This window comes from Pelodiscus sinensis, chromosome 9 (genome assembly GCF_052426305.1).
Source record: "Pelodiscus sinensis isolate ZL-2025 chromosome 9, ASM5242630v1, whole genome shotgun sequence".
NCBI classification, from domain to species: domain Eukaryota; kingdom Metazoa; phylum Chordata; order Testudines; family Trionychidae; genus Pelodiscus; species Pelodiscus sinensis.
Window position 1 is genome coordinate 61,536,524 of NC_143060.1, and position 16,863 is coordinate 61,553,386.

The following is a 16,863-nucleotide window of genomic DNA, read 5'->3' on the forward strand; positions in this document are numbered from 1 at the left end:
GCCACAGGTTACCCACTACTGCTCTGACATCTCAGGCCTCAAGGCACAAGTCAGATTGGCCTGGTGGAAGCTAGAAATCAAGTTCCCATACGGGCAGACTATTCCGTAGTGTCCATTAAGGGACCCCTGAAGGCCACTGTCATGGACAGGGTACCAGGCCTTGCAGCTCCTACTGCCCCAGTTCTCCTAGGGAAAGGCTGCCAACCCCAATCTGCTGTGTAGAGGTTTGTGATGTGGACATTAAAAGGAAGCAAAACTCTTCCCCTCATGTGACCTAAAGGGAACATTTTCCAAGGTGCAAACGGGACACCAGCATGCAACAGCCCTTTCTGACTTTTGAAAATCCCCTCCCCCCGCCCCATGCTGGATTTGAGCTCAGGGCGTCCTGCATGCAGGGAAAGGGGAGGGTGGGAATTGCACTGAGCGGCTGAGAAAGGGATTTGGGCGGGACAGCGCAAAGGAGAACCAACTCTCCTGCCTAGCCAGGCAAGGTCTCTCGGTACAACCGCTTCATCACGTCTTCATACAACCCAAGATGGATTTGGCAGGCTGGCCTCTTCCCCGCTCCAGGAGGTTTCACTTTAAAGATCAGCATTTACCCAATTAGATTCATGGAGCTTTTCCAAGTCTGATTTATGGGCTTCCGCATTATCAGCGAGCAGAGACAAAATTCTCCGGTGTCCTGAGTTTAAACACAGCCTCTTCTGCCAGAATTGAAAAGCGGGAGGAAAAATTGCAATGACAAGCAAATCCAGCCCGGGGCTGTGGTACGTGAGGGGCTGCCAGGGGTCAGGAGCGCCCGGCTTAGACCATAACAGCGCGCATCAGCATTGACGGCTGCACGACAGGCACGTTGTCCATCGCTCCGCCTGCCGCACGAGCGTCTGTAGTGAAGATTCTCCCGTGACCACGTGTCAGCAGGAGAACCCTGCACCTACTCACCATCTGCCCAGCGTACGTGCGAGAGCGTGAACGCCCTGCTGGCAAAGAGCCAAGTGCAGACTTCTGGGCCAACAGGAGGCCAACTGTCTACTGCACCTCTAAGGCCATCAAGTCCAAGGGCAGGGTGGACCACAGTAATCATCCGGTCTGAGCTGTGGAGCTTTCCCCGCTCCCTACAGGACATCAGCCCCAGGCAACAGCTGTCACCACTAAGCTGTTCCTCCAGAGAGGGTTAAAGGGCTATGAACTCTGCCCAGCAGCTTCCTCCAGGCCTCGGACCAGCCCATGCAGACGCTGCTGCTGCCCCAGCTCACATAGCAGCTGTGTGCGCACAAGGCTCACGATCCCCCCCTGTCTGTTAGTTCCCAGCCCTGGGCGTGTCACTTTGCAGGAGCACACTAGGGGAGGCGCAGAAGGCACAAGCAGCTCTAGCAAAGGGACCCTAACTGATCTGTGGAGAACCAGATGCTGGAAGTTCAACCCAGTGGCAAGGTCATGAGACACAAACAGCTGGCTCAGGGCATCCCAGCGCAGGCTGGGCCCGTTGCACGTGGCACCCTGCTGTGTGTGAGCCCGGGCCCTGTGCAAGCCCTGCAGGGCAGCCCACGCTAGCTCTCACGGGCGGTGGTTCCGGAGAGGACAGCGATAAGCCAGAGCGCGCTGCTATTAGCCAGGGACCTCGCCGGTATCACGGTCATGGCACAGCAGCGGGACCCATGGACCGGAGAGGCCTGCCCCTAACTCGTGCCAGTGACTTGCCGGGCGACAGCACGTCCCATAAGCCTCGGGCAGGTTCTTCCTTCTGCGAGCTGGGAAGAACGCGCCTCTCCTGGGAAGCCAGAGAGTGGGAAGCCAGAGCCCAGATCGCTGAAGATGCACTTTGCAAGGGCTGTCCTGGCCACCCCATCTTGACCTTCACTGGATAACCTGCTACATTCCACATCCCAATGACAAGAAAGAAAGCAGGACTTGAGAGCACGTAGTACCCACTCTACCAGCTCCATGTAGCAGGGACAGTCTAATTGGCAATATTTTCCCCTTCTCCTTCCTTCTCTCCCCCCCTCCTTTCTCTGCTATTTATTTGGAAACTGAACCCCTTAACTCCAGTCATCTGAAGAAGTGGGTTGTGCCCACGACAGCTCATGCTACCATCTCCATGTTTTGTTAGTCTCGAAGGTGCTGCAAGACTATTGGTTGTTTTTTAAGTTTTTTCCAGATCCTTCAAGACGATGCACAAGGGAAATGCTCAAGACGCCGTCAAGGATCTCTACGTCCCACAGTCACAACAGCGTCTGGCATCAGGGCACACCACCAGAAAATACTTGTAAGCATGAAACCCCGCCCTGTCATCCAGTTACGCCAACCTCAGGTTGCTGGCTCATCACCACGGCTGCACGGTCTAGTGCATAAGTATGCAAGCGCGCCTCATGGTCCTGCCACTGATTCATCAGGTAACCTTGGGCAAGACACTTAGCCAGTCTGACTCAGCTTCTTGATCTGTGCAATGAGGATAATTATATTTACTTAACCGCCTCACAGCAGCTGCAAAGAGTCAGTGCTGAGAAGGCTCTTTGAAGGAACTAATGTAAATTCATGGGAAACAGGAAACCTTCCTTCGGAGTCAATCCCAAGCCAAGGATGCTCCAGCAGAGTGCTAGGCCGCACGCCACTGCCTCTCCAGAGGGACCCAAACCCCGCTGGCTGGGCCTCGTGGCTCTGTGGGGAAGGAGTGTTTGGAACCTGGCCAGAATATACCTACAATTCCTTCAGCACATTTCAGATGGCCACAATATTCTTCACTTCCTTCCCACAACTGCCATTTGGCACTTTTCTGAGCAGCTGTCACAATCCGCCTGCAGGCCTGCTGCACTTCAACAGGGAGTCACAGGCAGGCCTCTAATTGGGCAATCAATTAACAGACTTGTAAACATGCCTTGGGATCCCTCAGGATGGAAAGTGCTGAACACACATGTCCTGGAGGGGGAGGAGGGGGGACAAACCTAAGGGGCCAGACCCACTGGCCAAAGCACCAGTTCGGGAACTACTCATTGATGGAGCCACCTGGGGCCATAGGGGCTGGACCAGGCTATGCTAAGGGGGCACAGCTCGGCCTTTGATCTACGGAGACTGCAGCTGGGACCATCACACCCCCACTGGGCAGGGCAAAAAGCCTGTGAAACAACCCTCCACCCCCCCCCCATTTCTTCAGTAGCTCCCAGACTGAGACCAACACCTCCTGGCCCTGCCCACAGCCCCACGAGGCCGGCCCCAGAGCCTTTCGAGTGACCCCCCCTGCACGCTCCCCGCCCCCAAAGGGCAGCAGCGGCCCTGCCGAAGTGAAGCAGGAAGAGGCTCCGTTTACATGTGGCTTTGACAGCCTCTGGGGGGGGGGGGGGGTTGCTCAGCCCCGGGCGCACAGCTGGGACCCGTCACACACACAAGGGACGAAGCTGGGGCAGGGCCGGGCGGCCTCCTTTGGGCGCTTGGACCGGGAGTTTCACAGGGATGCCCCGGCCGCGGTCGGGGGGAGGCAACGACAGAGGCAGCCGGGGAAAGGGTTAAGGGGAAAGGAGGGGGCAGAATGAAGCTGCCTGGGGGGGAGGCGGGGGCAGAATGAAGTTGGCTGAAGAGGGGGGACAGAATGAAGCTGGCTGGGGGGAGGGGGCAGAATGAAGCTGGCTGGGAGGAGGGGGTAGGAGGAGGGGGCAGGATGAAGCTGGCTGGGGGGGCAGAATGAAGTTGGCTGGGAGGAGGGGGCAGAATGAAGCTGGCTGGGGGGAGGGGGCAGGATGAAGCTGGCTGGGGGGAGGGGGCAGGAGGGGGGCAGAATGAAGATGGCTGGGGGGAGGGGGCAGAATGAAGCTGGCTGGGGGGAGGGGGCAGGATGAAGCTGGCTGGGGGGAGGGGGCAGGAGGGGGGCAGAATGAAGCTGGCTGGGGGGAGGGGGCAGGAGGGGGGCAGAATGAAGCTGGCTGGGGGGAGGGGGCAGGAGGGGGGCAGAATGAAGTTGGCTGAAGAAGGGGGGCAGAATGAAGCTGGCTGGGAGGAGGGGGCAGGATGAAGCTGGCTGGGGGGAGGGGGCAGGAGGGGGCAGAATGAAGCTGGCTGGGGGGAGGGGGCAGGATGAAGCTGGCTGGGGGGAGGGGGCAGGAGGGGGCAGAATGAAGCTGGCTGGGGGGAGGGGGCAGGAGGGGGCAGAATGAAGCTGGCTGGGGGGAGGGGGCAGGATGAAGCTGGCTGGGGGGAGGGGGCAGGAGGGGGCAGAATGAAGCTGGCTGGGGGGAGGGGGCAGGATGAAGCTGGCTGGGGGGAGGGGGCAGGAGGGGGCAGAATGAAGCTGGCTGGGAGGAGGGGGCAGAATGAAGCTGGCTGGGGGGAGGGGGCAGGAGAGGGGGCAGAATGAAGCTGGCTGGGAGGAGGGGGCAGGAGAGGGGGCAGAATGAAGCTGGCTGGGAGGAGGGGGCAGGAGGGGGGCAAAATGAAGCTGGCTGGGAGGAGGGGGCAGGAGAGGGGGCAGAATGAAGCTGGCTGGGAGGAGGGGGCAGAATGAAGCTGGCTGGGAGGAGGGGGCAGGAGGGGGGCAGAATGAAGCTGGCTGGGAGGAGGGGGCAGGAGAGGGGGCAGAATGAAGCTGGCTGGGAGGAGGGGGCAGGAGGGGGGCAGAATGAAGCTGGCTGGGAGGAGGGGGCAGAATGAAGCTGGCTGGGGGGAGGGGGCAGGAGGGGGGCAGAATGAAGCTGGCTGGGGGGAGGGGGCAGGAGGGGGGCAGAATGAAGCTGGCTGGGAGGAGGGGGCAGAATGAAGCTGGCTGGGAGGAGGGGGCAGGAGAGGGGGCAGAATGAAGCTGGCTGGGAGGAGGGGGCAGAATGAAGCTGGCTGGGGGGAGGGGGCAGGAGGAGGGGGCAGAATGAAGCTGGCTGGGGGGAGGGGGCAGGAGGGGGGCAGAATGAAGCTGGCTGGGGGGAGGGGGCAGGAGGGGGGCAGAATGAAGCTGGCTGGGAGGAGGGGGCAGGAGGGGGGCAGAATGAAGCTGGCTGGGGGGAGGGGGCAGGAGAGGGGGCAGAATGAAGCTGGCTGGGGGGAGGGGGGCAGGAGGGGGGCAGAATGAAGCTGGCTGGGGGGAGGGGGCAGGAGGGGGGCAGAATGAAGCTGGCTGGGGGGAGGGGGCAGGAGGGGGGCAGAATGAAGCTGGCTGGGAGGAGGGGGCAGAATGAAGCTGGCTGGGGGGAGGGGGCAGGAGGGGGGCAGAATGAAGCTGGCTGGGGGAAGGGGGCAGGAGGGGGGCAGAATGAAGCTGGCTGGGGGGAGGGGGCAGGAGGGGGGCAGAATGAAGCTGGCTGGGAGGAGGGGGGCAGAATGAAGCTGGCTGGGGGGAGGGGGCAGGAGGGGGGCAGAATGAAGCTGGCTGGGAGGAGGGGGGCAGAATGAAGCTGGCTGGGGGGAAGGGGGCAGGAGGGGGGCAGAATGAAGCTGGCTGGGGGGAGGGGGCAGGAGGAGGGGGCAGAATGAAGCTGGCTGGGGGGAGGGGGCAGGAGGGGGGCAGAATGAAGCTGGCTGGGGGGAGGGGGCAGGAGGGGGGCAGAATGAAGCTGGCTGGGAGGAGGGGGCAGGAGGGGGGCAGAATGAAGCTGGCTGGGGGGAGGGGGCAGGAGAGGGGGCAGAATGAAGCTGGCTGGGGGGAGGGGGGCAGGAGGGGGGCAGAATGAAGCTGGCTGGGGGGAGGGGGCAGGAGGGGGGCAGAATGAAGCTGGCTGGGGGGAGGGGGCAGGAGGGGGGCAGAATGAAGCTGGCTGGGAGGAGGGGGCAGAATGAAGCTGGCTGGGGGGAGGGGGCAGGAGGGGGGCAGAATGAAGCTGGCTGGGGGGAAGGGGCAGGAGGGGGGCAGAATGAAGCTGGCTGGGGGGAGGGGGCAGAATGAAGCTGGCTGGGGGGAGGGGGCAGGAGGGGGGCAGAATGAAGCTGGCTGGGGGGAAGGGGGCAGGAGGGGGGCAGAATGAAGCTGGCTGGGGGGAGGGGGCAGAATGAAGCTGGCTGGGGGGAGGGGGCAGGAGGGGGGCAGAATGAAGCTGGCTGGGGGGAAGGGGGCAGGAGGGGGGCAGAATGAAGCTGGCTGGGGGGAGGGGGCAGGAGGGGGGCAGAATGAAGCTGGCTGGGAGGAGGGGGGCAGAATGAAGCTGGCTGGGGGGAGGGGGCAGGAGGGGGGCAGAATGAAGCTGGCTGGGGGGAAGGGGGCAGGAGGGGGGCAGAATGAAGCTGGCTGGGGGGAGGGGGCAGGAGGGGGGCAGAATGAAGCTGGCTGGGAGGAGGGGGGCAGAATGAAGCTGGCTGGGGGGAGGGGGCAGGAGGGGGGCAGAATGAAGCTGGCTGGGAGGAGGGGGGCAGAATGAAGCTGGCTGGGGGGAAGGGGGCAGGAGGGGGGCAGAATGAAGCTGGCTGGGGGGAGGGGGCAGGAGGAGGGGGCAGAATGAAGCTGGCTGGGGGGAGGGGGCAGGAGGGGGGCAGAATGAAGCTGGCTGGGGGGAGGGGGCAGGAGGGGGGCAGAATGAAGCTGGCTGGGAGGAGGGGGCAGGAGGGGGGCAGAATGAAGCTGGCTGGGGGGAGGGGGCAGGAGAGGGGGCAGAATGAAGCTGGCTGGGGGGAGGGGGGCAGGAGGGGGGCAGAATGAAGCTGGCTGGGGGGAGGGGGCAGGAGGGGGGCAGAATGAAGCTGGCTGGGGGGAGGGGGCAGGAGGGGGGCAGAATGAAGCTGGCTGGGAGGAGGGGGCAGAATGAAGCTGGCTGGGGGGAGGGGGCAGGAGGGGGGCAGAATGAAGCTGGCTGGGGGAAGGGGGCAGGAGGGGGGCAGAATGAAGCTGGCTGGGGGGAGGGGGCAGAATGAAGCTGGCTGGGGGGAGGGGGCAGGAGGGGGGCAGAATGAAGCTGGCTGGGGGAAGGGGGCAGGAGGGGGGCAGAATGAAGCTGGCTGGGGGGAGGGGGCAGGAGGGGGGCAGAATGAAGCTGGCTGGGAGGAGGGGGGCAGAATGAAGCTGGCTGGGGGGAGGGGGCAGGAGGGGGGCAGAATGAAGCTGGCTGGGAGGAGGGGGCAGAATGAAGCTCCCGGCCAGGGAGCATCCACGGGGTGGCTCCGGGGGCGATGACCCGGGCGCGGCGCGGCGCAGCGGGAGGAGGGGCGGCCCGCGGCCCGGCCACTCACCCTGCACGTCGGCGGCCAGCGCCCGCCAGGTGGGGGCGAAGTGGATGCAGTGGCCGCACCAGGAGGCGTAGAACTCCACGAACCAGGCGCTGCCCGAGCGCAGGACGCTGCGCTCCAGCGTGTCCGCCTGCAGCAGCACCAGCGGGTCGGAGGGCGAGTAGAGGCCGCCGGGCGCCCCGGGCAGGGCGGCCGCCAGCAGCAGCAGCGCCGCCAGCGCGGGCGGGGGGCAGCGTCGCCTCGCCATCTTCCACCGCCGGCAGCGCAGCGCGACCACGGGGGGAAGAACTTGGCTGCTGGAGCCAGCGCTGCCCGGCCCCAGCCGCTGGGGAGGAGCCGCGGGCGGAGCCGGCCGGCCGGGCACCTCCCCTTCCAGCGGCCGCCCTGGGAGGCGTGACCCGGCTCCGGGGGCCGCAGGAAGGGAGGGGAGGGGGACCCAGGTGGGGTCCCCGCGCCTTGCTGCGCCTGGAGGCAGGTGGCCCCGGTGAGTCGAGACAGCAGCGCCCCCGCCAAACCTCCTCTTCCGCCGGGTGGGGAGAAGCCTCCTGCAGCGTGGACGGCCTCAAAGTGCCCCGTAAGATGCTTCGACTCAAGTAGCTGGAGTTGGGCATCTTCCTTGGAAGTGCTCCCCTACTGCCAGGCCCACCGCTGGGCCAGGGGAACACACAGCCCTGTCCTGCCTTACAGGGGGTGGTGAGGCTACATACACAAAGGCCCCGGGTACCAAGATGTTACAGGGATGGGAGCCACAAAAGAGGATTTCTTACTTCTGGTGCAAATAATATTCAGCAATGAGAGAGAGAGAGAGAGAGAGAGAGAGAGAGAGAGACCACCCCTGTGGTAGATAAACTTTGGGACAAATCTGTAACATCTCTTCAAATGAGGGGCATTTGAGATAGGTGCCTAGATAGAAGGCAATTATACCTTGGAACCCCAGAGTTTAACATGGTTAGTGTTTAAACTCCATGTTATTCAGAGCCTAAAGAGGAGAGTAAAACAAAACCAAAACAAAAAAGATAGGGCCTCCCTAGTCAGTCTAGGACAGTATTTTTGATCAGGGCAGTTAATGTTTTGAAGAAAAGCCATGGCATGGAAATATACATGAAGTCAGAAGCCACTGGCATTTTTCTGCACTCCAGATCATTATTTTCCTACTTTGGTACAAACCACTAAAACTGTATTGGGCTGCTATACGGAAATGAATCCAAACATAGATCCCACACAAGGATCAGCCAATCCTCGCAAACCAATTCCACCCGCCTTCTTTATTCTCTGCTGGTGGCACATGCAATGGTAACGGGCAAGTCTACAGCAGCAGAAAATATGTCTTACAGATATCTTCCAAAGGGTTCCTTGCTCTGGTCCTTTGTACCAACACAACCCAGCTGACCTTGGTGTTCTTTACATTAGACTCGCACACAGCCTGTTTTTATCCTGGAGAAACACTCACTTGCCAGTGAAATCATTTAATATTATCGTCACATCCACTCATCCGTATGCAAAAATTAAAGGATAATTAAAACAAATTGGGAAAAAAAATCACAGAATTCAGAGCTCCAGTGGCCAACAGAATTCAGTTTTAAATTCGCTTTTGAATTCAGAACCACTGAACCCCGGTGCTCCATCAGGGCTACTCAACACGCAGCCCGTGGGCTGCATGCGGCCTGTTGGTGTGTGCCTCCCGGTGTGGTTTGGGTTTACATGGGGCTCAACACGCAGCCCGTGGGTAGGATCCTTTGAACAGGGCCTGTTCTACAACAGCAAGGCGTCTCCCAGGCTGGGTGAGCATTGAAAGAACCAAGCGGACGGGCTGGCTGGAACAGACGGGTACAGGGTGTTGGCGTTTCTAGCCCTCAGGGAGGAGGTGCTGGGAGCGCCGGGGCATTGTGTGAAAGAAGCTATTTGCATATATATTTGCATGTATACACAACCACACAAGTTGCAGCCCTTCGCATGTGCTGTGAGTATCATTGTGGCCCCCAGGGTCTCCAAAGTTGAGTAGAGCGAAGTTACTCACCTTGGTGAAATAACTGTCGTTCTTTGAGACGGTGCCCCACTGTTGGTGCTGGGCGTGCCCCGGTGCCGTGGTGAGCCCAGCACCAACAGTGGAGGACCCACGGGGACAACCTCGAAGAAGAACCCTGATACCCCCTCCCTTTTTGAAGTTCATTCATTGTTTCGCAAATGCCTATCATTTGCCCCGCCTCCCCCAGCTTTACAGTGGTGTGCATGGGGAAGCACTGCCACAACTAAATGCTTAATATTTATTGTTCTGTCTTGAGCTTCCTTATTTTATAGCAATAAATATGGGGTGGAGGGAGAACACTTAACAGAAGCATTAGGACAGCATGCCTGTGGTTAGTCACCACTCTTATCCTGCTTTCCTTCCCTATTTCTGGTCACCCATTGCAACACTATAACAGACATTGCAAGCACTCGGGGGCAGGAATCCAATCCTCCTCATCCCGAGAGAAGCACATTTTAGGACACTATAAAGTCACCCACAATAAAACATAAAATGCAGAGACGAAATTAACACCTCGGCCTTTTGACAGCCTGTGTTTCCGATACAGGATTCCTGGGAGACGAGTGTATTTATGGCTCTGTTTATTAGTTCCCGTCTCAGAGAGCTCAGCTCCCCAGTGCTCCACCTAGATATTTAGCGAGAGTTGCTCTGCTAGATGAACAGGATTCGGAGAGGCCATTAGCATTCCAGCACTTGAGAAGAGACAGCCAGCTCTTACATGGAGCAGCTGTGTGTGACATGACTGATCCGCTTTCCCGAGCAAACCATCTTCATGCAAGAGGGATGTTTTTAAAGTTTCTAACCCAGCCAGGCCTCAGTGCTGACCAGGGCCCTTAGATGCTATGATGATAAATGTGACAAATACAAAACTACCAATCTTTCATCTGAACGAAATACTGAGGAACTTCAGTGACTCTCACTGTGCAATGCTTTCTTTCAGGCTCCCTATTGTTTCAGGCCAATTTCACAAGCCAATTCCACAGGAAAGCCTTCGAAGAACTTAACTTGATTTACAAGTTTGATTCCTATAGGAGTTAGGAATATAGACATTGGCTGGATGGCCTGCTACATTCCACATCCTAATGACAAAAAAACCAAGCAATGGGTATTTAAGAACACTTAGAACTTTCTCTATCAGCTTCATGTAGCATGGACTATTTCATTGACTATTTCTTTCCCAATTTTTCCTTCTCTCTCCTCCTCTCCCCCCCATCCCCTATTTATTTAGAAACTGGACCTTTAATAACCCCATTCATCTGAAGAACTGGGTTGTGTCCAGGAAAGCTCATGATACCACCTACATGTTTTGTAAGTCTCTAAGGTGCTGCAAGACTATTTGGTGGTTTTTAAGTGTTCCCAGGGAGGTTAGTGGGGAACACAGTGGGAGCTTTGGTAGCCAGCAGGAAAACTAGAGATCAGTTTTGCGTGATGATTCCAGTGCATTTATGAGATGGTGCTTTCAGTGCGCAGGGATCAGCACAGGGATCCTAATACAGGGGTGGCCAACCCGCGGCTCATGAGACGCATGCAGCTCTTCAAAGAAAAAATTGTGGCACCTGCGGCTCTGAAAGGGGCAGCGTGTTTCTCAGAGAGAGAGAGCTGAAGTCAAAGCATCCCATGCAGACTTCAAAATGGCCATCTTAAAAGGGCAATGCCTGCTCTTAAAAAGGCAGTGGCTGGGGCTTTTTTTGTTTTGTTTTGCTCGACTAAACGTGGCAGCCTGGGCTTTTTTTGTTTGTTTTTTGCTCAACAACTTTTCCCCCTCGTCTCTTTGCGCTGTATCCACCACTATTTTGGTTCTTTGTCTTTAATGGGTTGGCCACCCCTGTTCTAATGCATCCTAGCAATTTTGCTTGCATTGCTTTGGGAACTGCATTGGGATTAGCATGTAGCTCTTCCTACTCTTCCCTGGCCCTGCTTACAACTTGGGGCTTCCTAAACATTACCACCCTCTGGTGCTTATGGATACATTTCTAGATAGATGTGGCATTTATGGTGTGGTAATGCATCAAGGTCCCAATGTTCCAAGCGCAGTGGTAATATGGATGAGATAGTTGCTTTCCCAGGTCAGTGCTCAGAGGTGGGGAGCAGATTAGGGTACCCAGAGAAACTTGCTAAAGTCCTTGTCCCCACCTTCTGGAATTCACCCCACCTCATGGTGACCCTTTCTTCACTGCGAAGGCCATCGAAGGCCCTCACCGGCATTACAAAAGTAACATCACTGAACTGTAGCAATAATGGCTATAGGTAGCTGTTGCTTCTTGAATGCCATAAGAATGATCCAACATTGCAAGGAAGCTTCCGCGTTTCTTTTATACAAGACATTCTCATAAGCTGTGCTTATTCATTCTTCCAGACAGGACATTCCAGTCCCACTGGGGGAAGTGGAAGGAGACTCATGTCCATTCAGCCCTTTCGGGCTTGGACTCGTTTGATTTGATTGGTTGAGCTCTCCTCCGCTCTAGCAATTGCAACATATGGGTCCATTGCACCTGGCACTCGAGTGCCAGGAAAACGTGAGGAAAGATACAGTGCTTGTAAAGCACTGGCAGATACTTTGCAATGACCTCTCTCTTCTAGAGGGGGGACTTAGAAGACTGAGCCCTGACCCAGGGCTCCCATTTTTCTGCCACAGAAATGACAGAATATAGACGATATCGATTCTTTCCCCAGGGTACTCCTGCGTATGTCATTTTAAAGAGACAGTAACTTGATTTCATTAAGTTACTCTGGTATCATTAAATTACAAAAGTGTGAAAATCAATTACTTATTCTTTGGCAGTCCTGCTAAAAAGGCCACATTAGAGGAGACAATTAGCCCAAATTCATTGGCTCATATTCTAGCTGCAACAAAAGCGCCGTTGAACATGTAGCAGTTATGCAAAGTGAAGGGAAGGCGTCACAACCCAAAGCCTTCAACGCTTTACAAAACAAAGTCCCGGGTTGCAAGTTATTTTCCACGCTTCATGCTGCCTGAGGAACTAGAATCAGAGAGTTTATGACCATCCCCTCATTAATCCAGAGATAATGCCTTACCCAACGATGGGAGCAGGAAGGATGGTACACATATCCTCATTCATTGACAGTGTGTGCTTTTCCTTGTGTCAACTTAATGAATAGCATTTTTAAACTCTATCCTAAAGAGGTGATTGGATGTTTCCTCCCCTTGGAACTGGAAAGAGCTAGACGGTAATGGCAAAACAACAACAGCCATTGTGCTAGACGCATTAATTAGAGACCTATTTCTTTCACAGCTTTTATTTCTGGAAGAATTTGTATAAAATGTGTATTTTAAAAGTCGCATGATGTCAGATGAAATCAAGAAGGGAAAATGTGGATCCTTAGCTCAGTATCTAAGTCAGCTCTCATATAACCGCTGTTGAAAAAAAATGGTTTCCCATGGATCTCCAGGAGCTTTGAGTGAAGCCCATATTATCAAAGATTGAACATTCTCATAGACTATAAGAACATCTATGATGGTTTGTATTCTAGATTGGAGAGAAGTTAAGCAAATCCAGACTGATTTGCTTGTATTCAGCCTTTGGCCGAGCTGAAGGGACTTAATGAAAAAAGCATTACAGTATTCCGTACACCGGTGTAGTACTGAGACAGAAAGGTTCAAAAAGGCACGAATTGACCTTAAATCATCATGAATGACTTTAAAATAATGTGATTTTTAAAATTCACATGGGGGTCTTTTCAGTTGCCCTCCTAGCTTTTGAGACTTTACCAGGTCTTGTCACCAAGCTTTTCCCCACAACTGCGAGTCCTAAGAGTATTTTTAAATTAAGGCCAAAATGATCACTTAGTCACAGGACTCCGGTAGCTGGGACTTTAAGGCAAATACTAACCATTAAGAGACTTGTGCTGAAAGTGAGAGCTGGCAACATGGTGAGAACTAGCACTTGACCCTAGGATTTTCAAAGGAGCCAGAGGGAACAAAGTGCCCAGTTGTCATTGACTTCCAGTTGGGCAGATCTGGCAGTACCAAGACCCACTGATAACCTGAGTGTGTTTATACTAAGGCCTTTAATTTTTCCCCTTCAAACCCAATTTCTTGCACATCTAACACTTATACACACTGTTTTATTTGCAATCACTCTAGATATCACCTACACCAAGCAGCTCTGAGGCTGAAGAGACCAATCAGACTTCAAATGTGGGGCCCTGATCTGTGGTTGGTGGAAACCGCACGAGCTGATCTCAGTGGGGTGACTGCAGTTGAAGGAATGATTGGGGTTCCACATATGGTGGAAAGCTAGACTGAGATGAACATGTAAACTGGAAGCCAAATAGGCTTCTTTTTCCATTTTTCCAACAAGGTTACCTCTGAGCTGCTGGAGAAAAGGAGACCACCTTTCCTCAGATGTCCCTGTTTTTGCTCGGTACCACATTAATCACCCTTCGTGTAACACCTCTGGCCTCCTAACTTGGTAAGCATTTGTTTTCCCATAGCACCATATCCTGGAAAGGACAGGAAGGGGACAGGAAGAAAGAAGATAGCAATTAGGAGTGGAACAGTCACTGCTGCATCTCTATTTGTTCAGTAGGTATTTCAGAGCACTGCGCTTTACTTGCATCACCAGCCTGAGATCAATGTCATTTACCCGAAATGTTGTTAGAACCCATACATATTTCTTCCAGCCAGCCTGCCTTTCAGTCACCCACCTTTTGATCTGGGAGCCCTCAGAATGATAGCAACTGTCCTCTTTAAATGCTTGGGCACCTCGGGCAGTGTCTTCTGGCTAGCACCTTTCTGTCTGCAGTCCATTCAGATGAAGGACTGAACTTTCCAGAAACACTTTGCAGGAGGCTCCCCTATCTGAAGCAGTGTTACCTTTCAGGCCTGACAATATTCTTCAAGCAAGGCACTGTAGGCCGTGTAGCCACAGACAGGGCTGAATGTACAATAGATGCCAGACAGTCCCCACCAGAATCCACGCTGTGGATTTTAGGAAGTACCTGCCCTGCCATGGCCCACTCGGAGAATTTCAGTAGGGAACAAAATCCCAGGGCTAGGAGAGCTTGTTTGGAAGCCTTGATAATTTGATTGCACACTTTAAGTGGAGCAGGGAAGTGTTAATGTTGTAGACAGTTAATACCAAGATGACGTGTTAGGAATACGCAAATCAGGGAACAACACAGGACTGCATCAGCCAGTTTACAGGCTGTCTTGGGAAGGGTCCAAAGCAGTGATGCAGCAATTTGCTGCATCACGCTCCAATTAGCTGTGGCAATGTTATCCTTTGCCAAGGTTTTAAAAAATGAAAATGAATCCAAAAGGTTATTTCCAGCCTGAAACGCACCCAAAACTGATTCCCAGTACATATGCTTCCAACATTAACACAGGCATTATGACAGCAAGTAACAATGTGTCCTAAAGCACAGGCTAAGTAGTGGAAATTAATTCAAGGGTGGGGATGGACAATGATGCATGCTCTCCCTGTTTGTTAATAAGGAAGCGCTATATTGGACACTATTGTATTACATCCATTTGTTCCACAAGCAACCCACCTCAGTGCTCTGTGTAGTATGAGGAAGGCCCAAAATAAGCCCACATCTCCCACGCTTGGTGTGAGGCCTGAGGCCTAGACAGCAATGGCCAAAACATTGCTGATATAAAGCAAAGTGAATCTGTGAGCAACAGGAAGACCCCTACTCACAGATGTTGGGGCTAATAGGGCTGATATTATAGAAACACTCCTACCTGACAGGCTGAGAGAGCCCATTCTAGAGAGGTTGTAACAGAACACCCAGTGAAGAAACATCTCGGTACCAACACACCCACAGATAACAGGAATCTCCCAACCCAGGTTCAGGACAGGGCCTACACTGACAGCATGATGGATAGCGATCGAACCTCCACGTACAAGGTAATGGGTGGATCTAGGTAATGTCAGAGGGTGGCAAACTGATATGTCAGGAGTGTGACCTGTTTGAATCTGTGTGTAAAAGCGTATCCCAAAGAGTTGTCTTTGTCCGACCGAGGGGGCAGCGTCTCATCCCTGGCACTGACTGAGTCACATTCATTGTCACAGGCACGAATTCTTAGCCTATTTGTAGACATCTGATCCGGAGAAGCTATTATTCTGCTTTGTTTACAATAAACCTGGCCTGGTGCCTTCGATCTTTATCTGACTTTGAGGTCTTTGGGGGCTCTCTCGTCTGCTATGGTAACTATTTGCACAAGCCAGCATGACACACAGAGGAGCATGTGCACACAGCCGAATGGTTATCACTGAGAGAGCAGGAGACCTGTCAAGACACCCTGCCAGTCATGCCTGACTAATACACTATGATTTGCTCAAATCCAAAAGCCTGAGTGAATCAATCACTGTAAGACTTGATTATAATGGTTCCAACACGCTAACAGTTTTCCAAAGCATTCCTCATTGGGGATGAAATGCTCAATTCTCTACTTACTTCCTATATAAACTATTTCAACCACATCCACACACACAAACGAAAAATCAGTTTGAAGCGTGACGTGGATGGAGTCCTCACTGAAGACCAGAGATGCCTTGATTTTATTTGGAAGAACAACAAAAGGTTACTTACCTTACAGTAACTCTGGTTCTTCCAGATATGTTGTCCATGCAGGATCCCACTTGTGACATGCATGCACCTCATGTACATGAAAATGGTACAAACGCATGACACCTCAGTCTTCCCATCTGTAAAACGGGGACAATAATGCTGACCTTTGTAAAACGCTCTGAGATCTACTAAAAGCACTATATAAGAGCTAGACATTATTATTAATGCTATATTTTGGTTGTGAAATCAAGCACTAAAACTCCCAGGAAATTCCAAAAGATAAGATTGTTCTGGCAACAATAACACTCCCATGATACATATAGGTAGCATTCTTCATACCGGTTTTCCTTATTAAATAAAAACCCTAGCCTATTACAAAATGCAGGACAATGTAGCACTTTAAAGACTAACAAGATGGTTTATTAGATGATGAGCCTTCGTGGGCCAGACCCACTTCCTCAGATCAAATAGTGGAAGAAAGTAGTCACAACCATATATACCAAAGGATACAATTAAAAAAATGAACAAATATGAAAAGGACAAATCACATTGCAGAACAGGAGGGGGATGCAGGGGGGGGGGGGAAGGAAGGAAGGTAAGTGTCTGTTACTCTGCCAGTGTAAAGTGGAAAATAAACAGGAGTTAGAATAGCTATAGAAACCTTAGTTGTAGGTGAAACAAAAGACAGGACTATGCAGCACTTTACGCATAGTCTTGTCTTTTGTTTCAGCTAGACCAGACTAACACGGCTGCGTCTCTATCACTTAGTTGTAGGAACATCTTGACCAAAATGCTTGATCTTGCATCCAAAATACTGTATTAGTGCTAGTTTTTTTTCATTTAATAATGACTAGGGCTGGCTGTCACACTATCATGAATCCTTTGACTTCTGCAATTTCCAGTAAAAGTCATGGCTGCTCAGTAGCCTTCTGCAGAGCTCCATTAGCTTTCATATTTAAAATTATTACATTTCTAACCCTGATGATTATGAAGGTAATCTTTCAAATATGAATCAAGTGTAACACATATAAGGCTGCCTCCCTAGCAACAAACAGCAATTTCTAGAGAACATTCCTTTTTACTACAGAAAGATGGTTCAGCGATGACAAGAGCAGACTTATAAAACCATCTTATTTAGGAATATATATAAAACAAAACCTAAAATAATT

General features: G+C 53.4%; 1 protein-coding gene across 1 annotated transcript in view; it reads right to left on the minus strand.

The window, feature by feature from the left end:
- QSOX1 (quiescin sulfhydryl oxidase 1) overlaps positions 1-7,489 on the minus strand; it is a 37,542-nt gene extending 30,053 nt beyond the window's left edge. Inside the window, exon 1 of the mRNA XM_075936819.2 lies at positions 7,135-7,489. Coding sequence (XP_075792934.2) covers positions 7,135-7,378 — 244 coding nt within the window. The 5' untranslated portion in view covers positions 7,379-7,489. The remainder of the gene's footprint in view (positions 1-7,134) is intronic.
- Between the last annotated feature and the right edge of the window lie 9,374 nt (positions 7,490-16,863).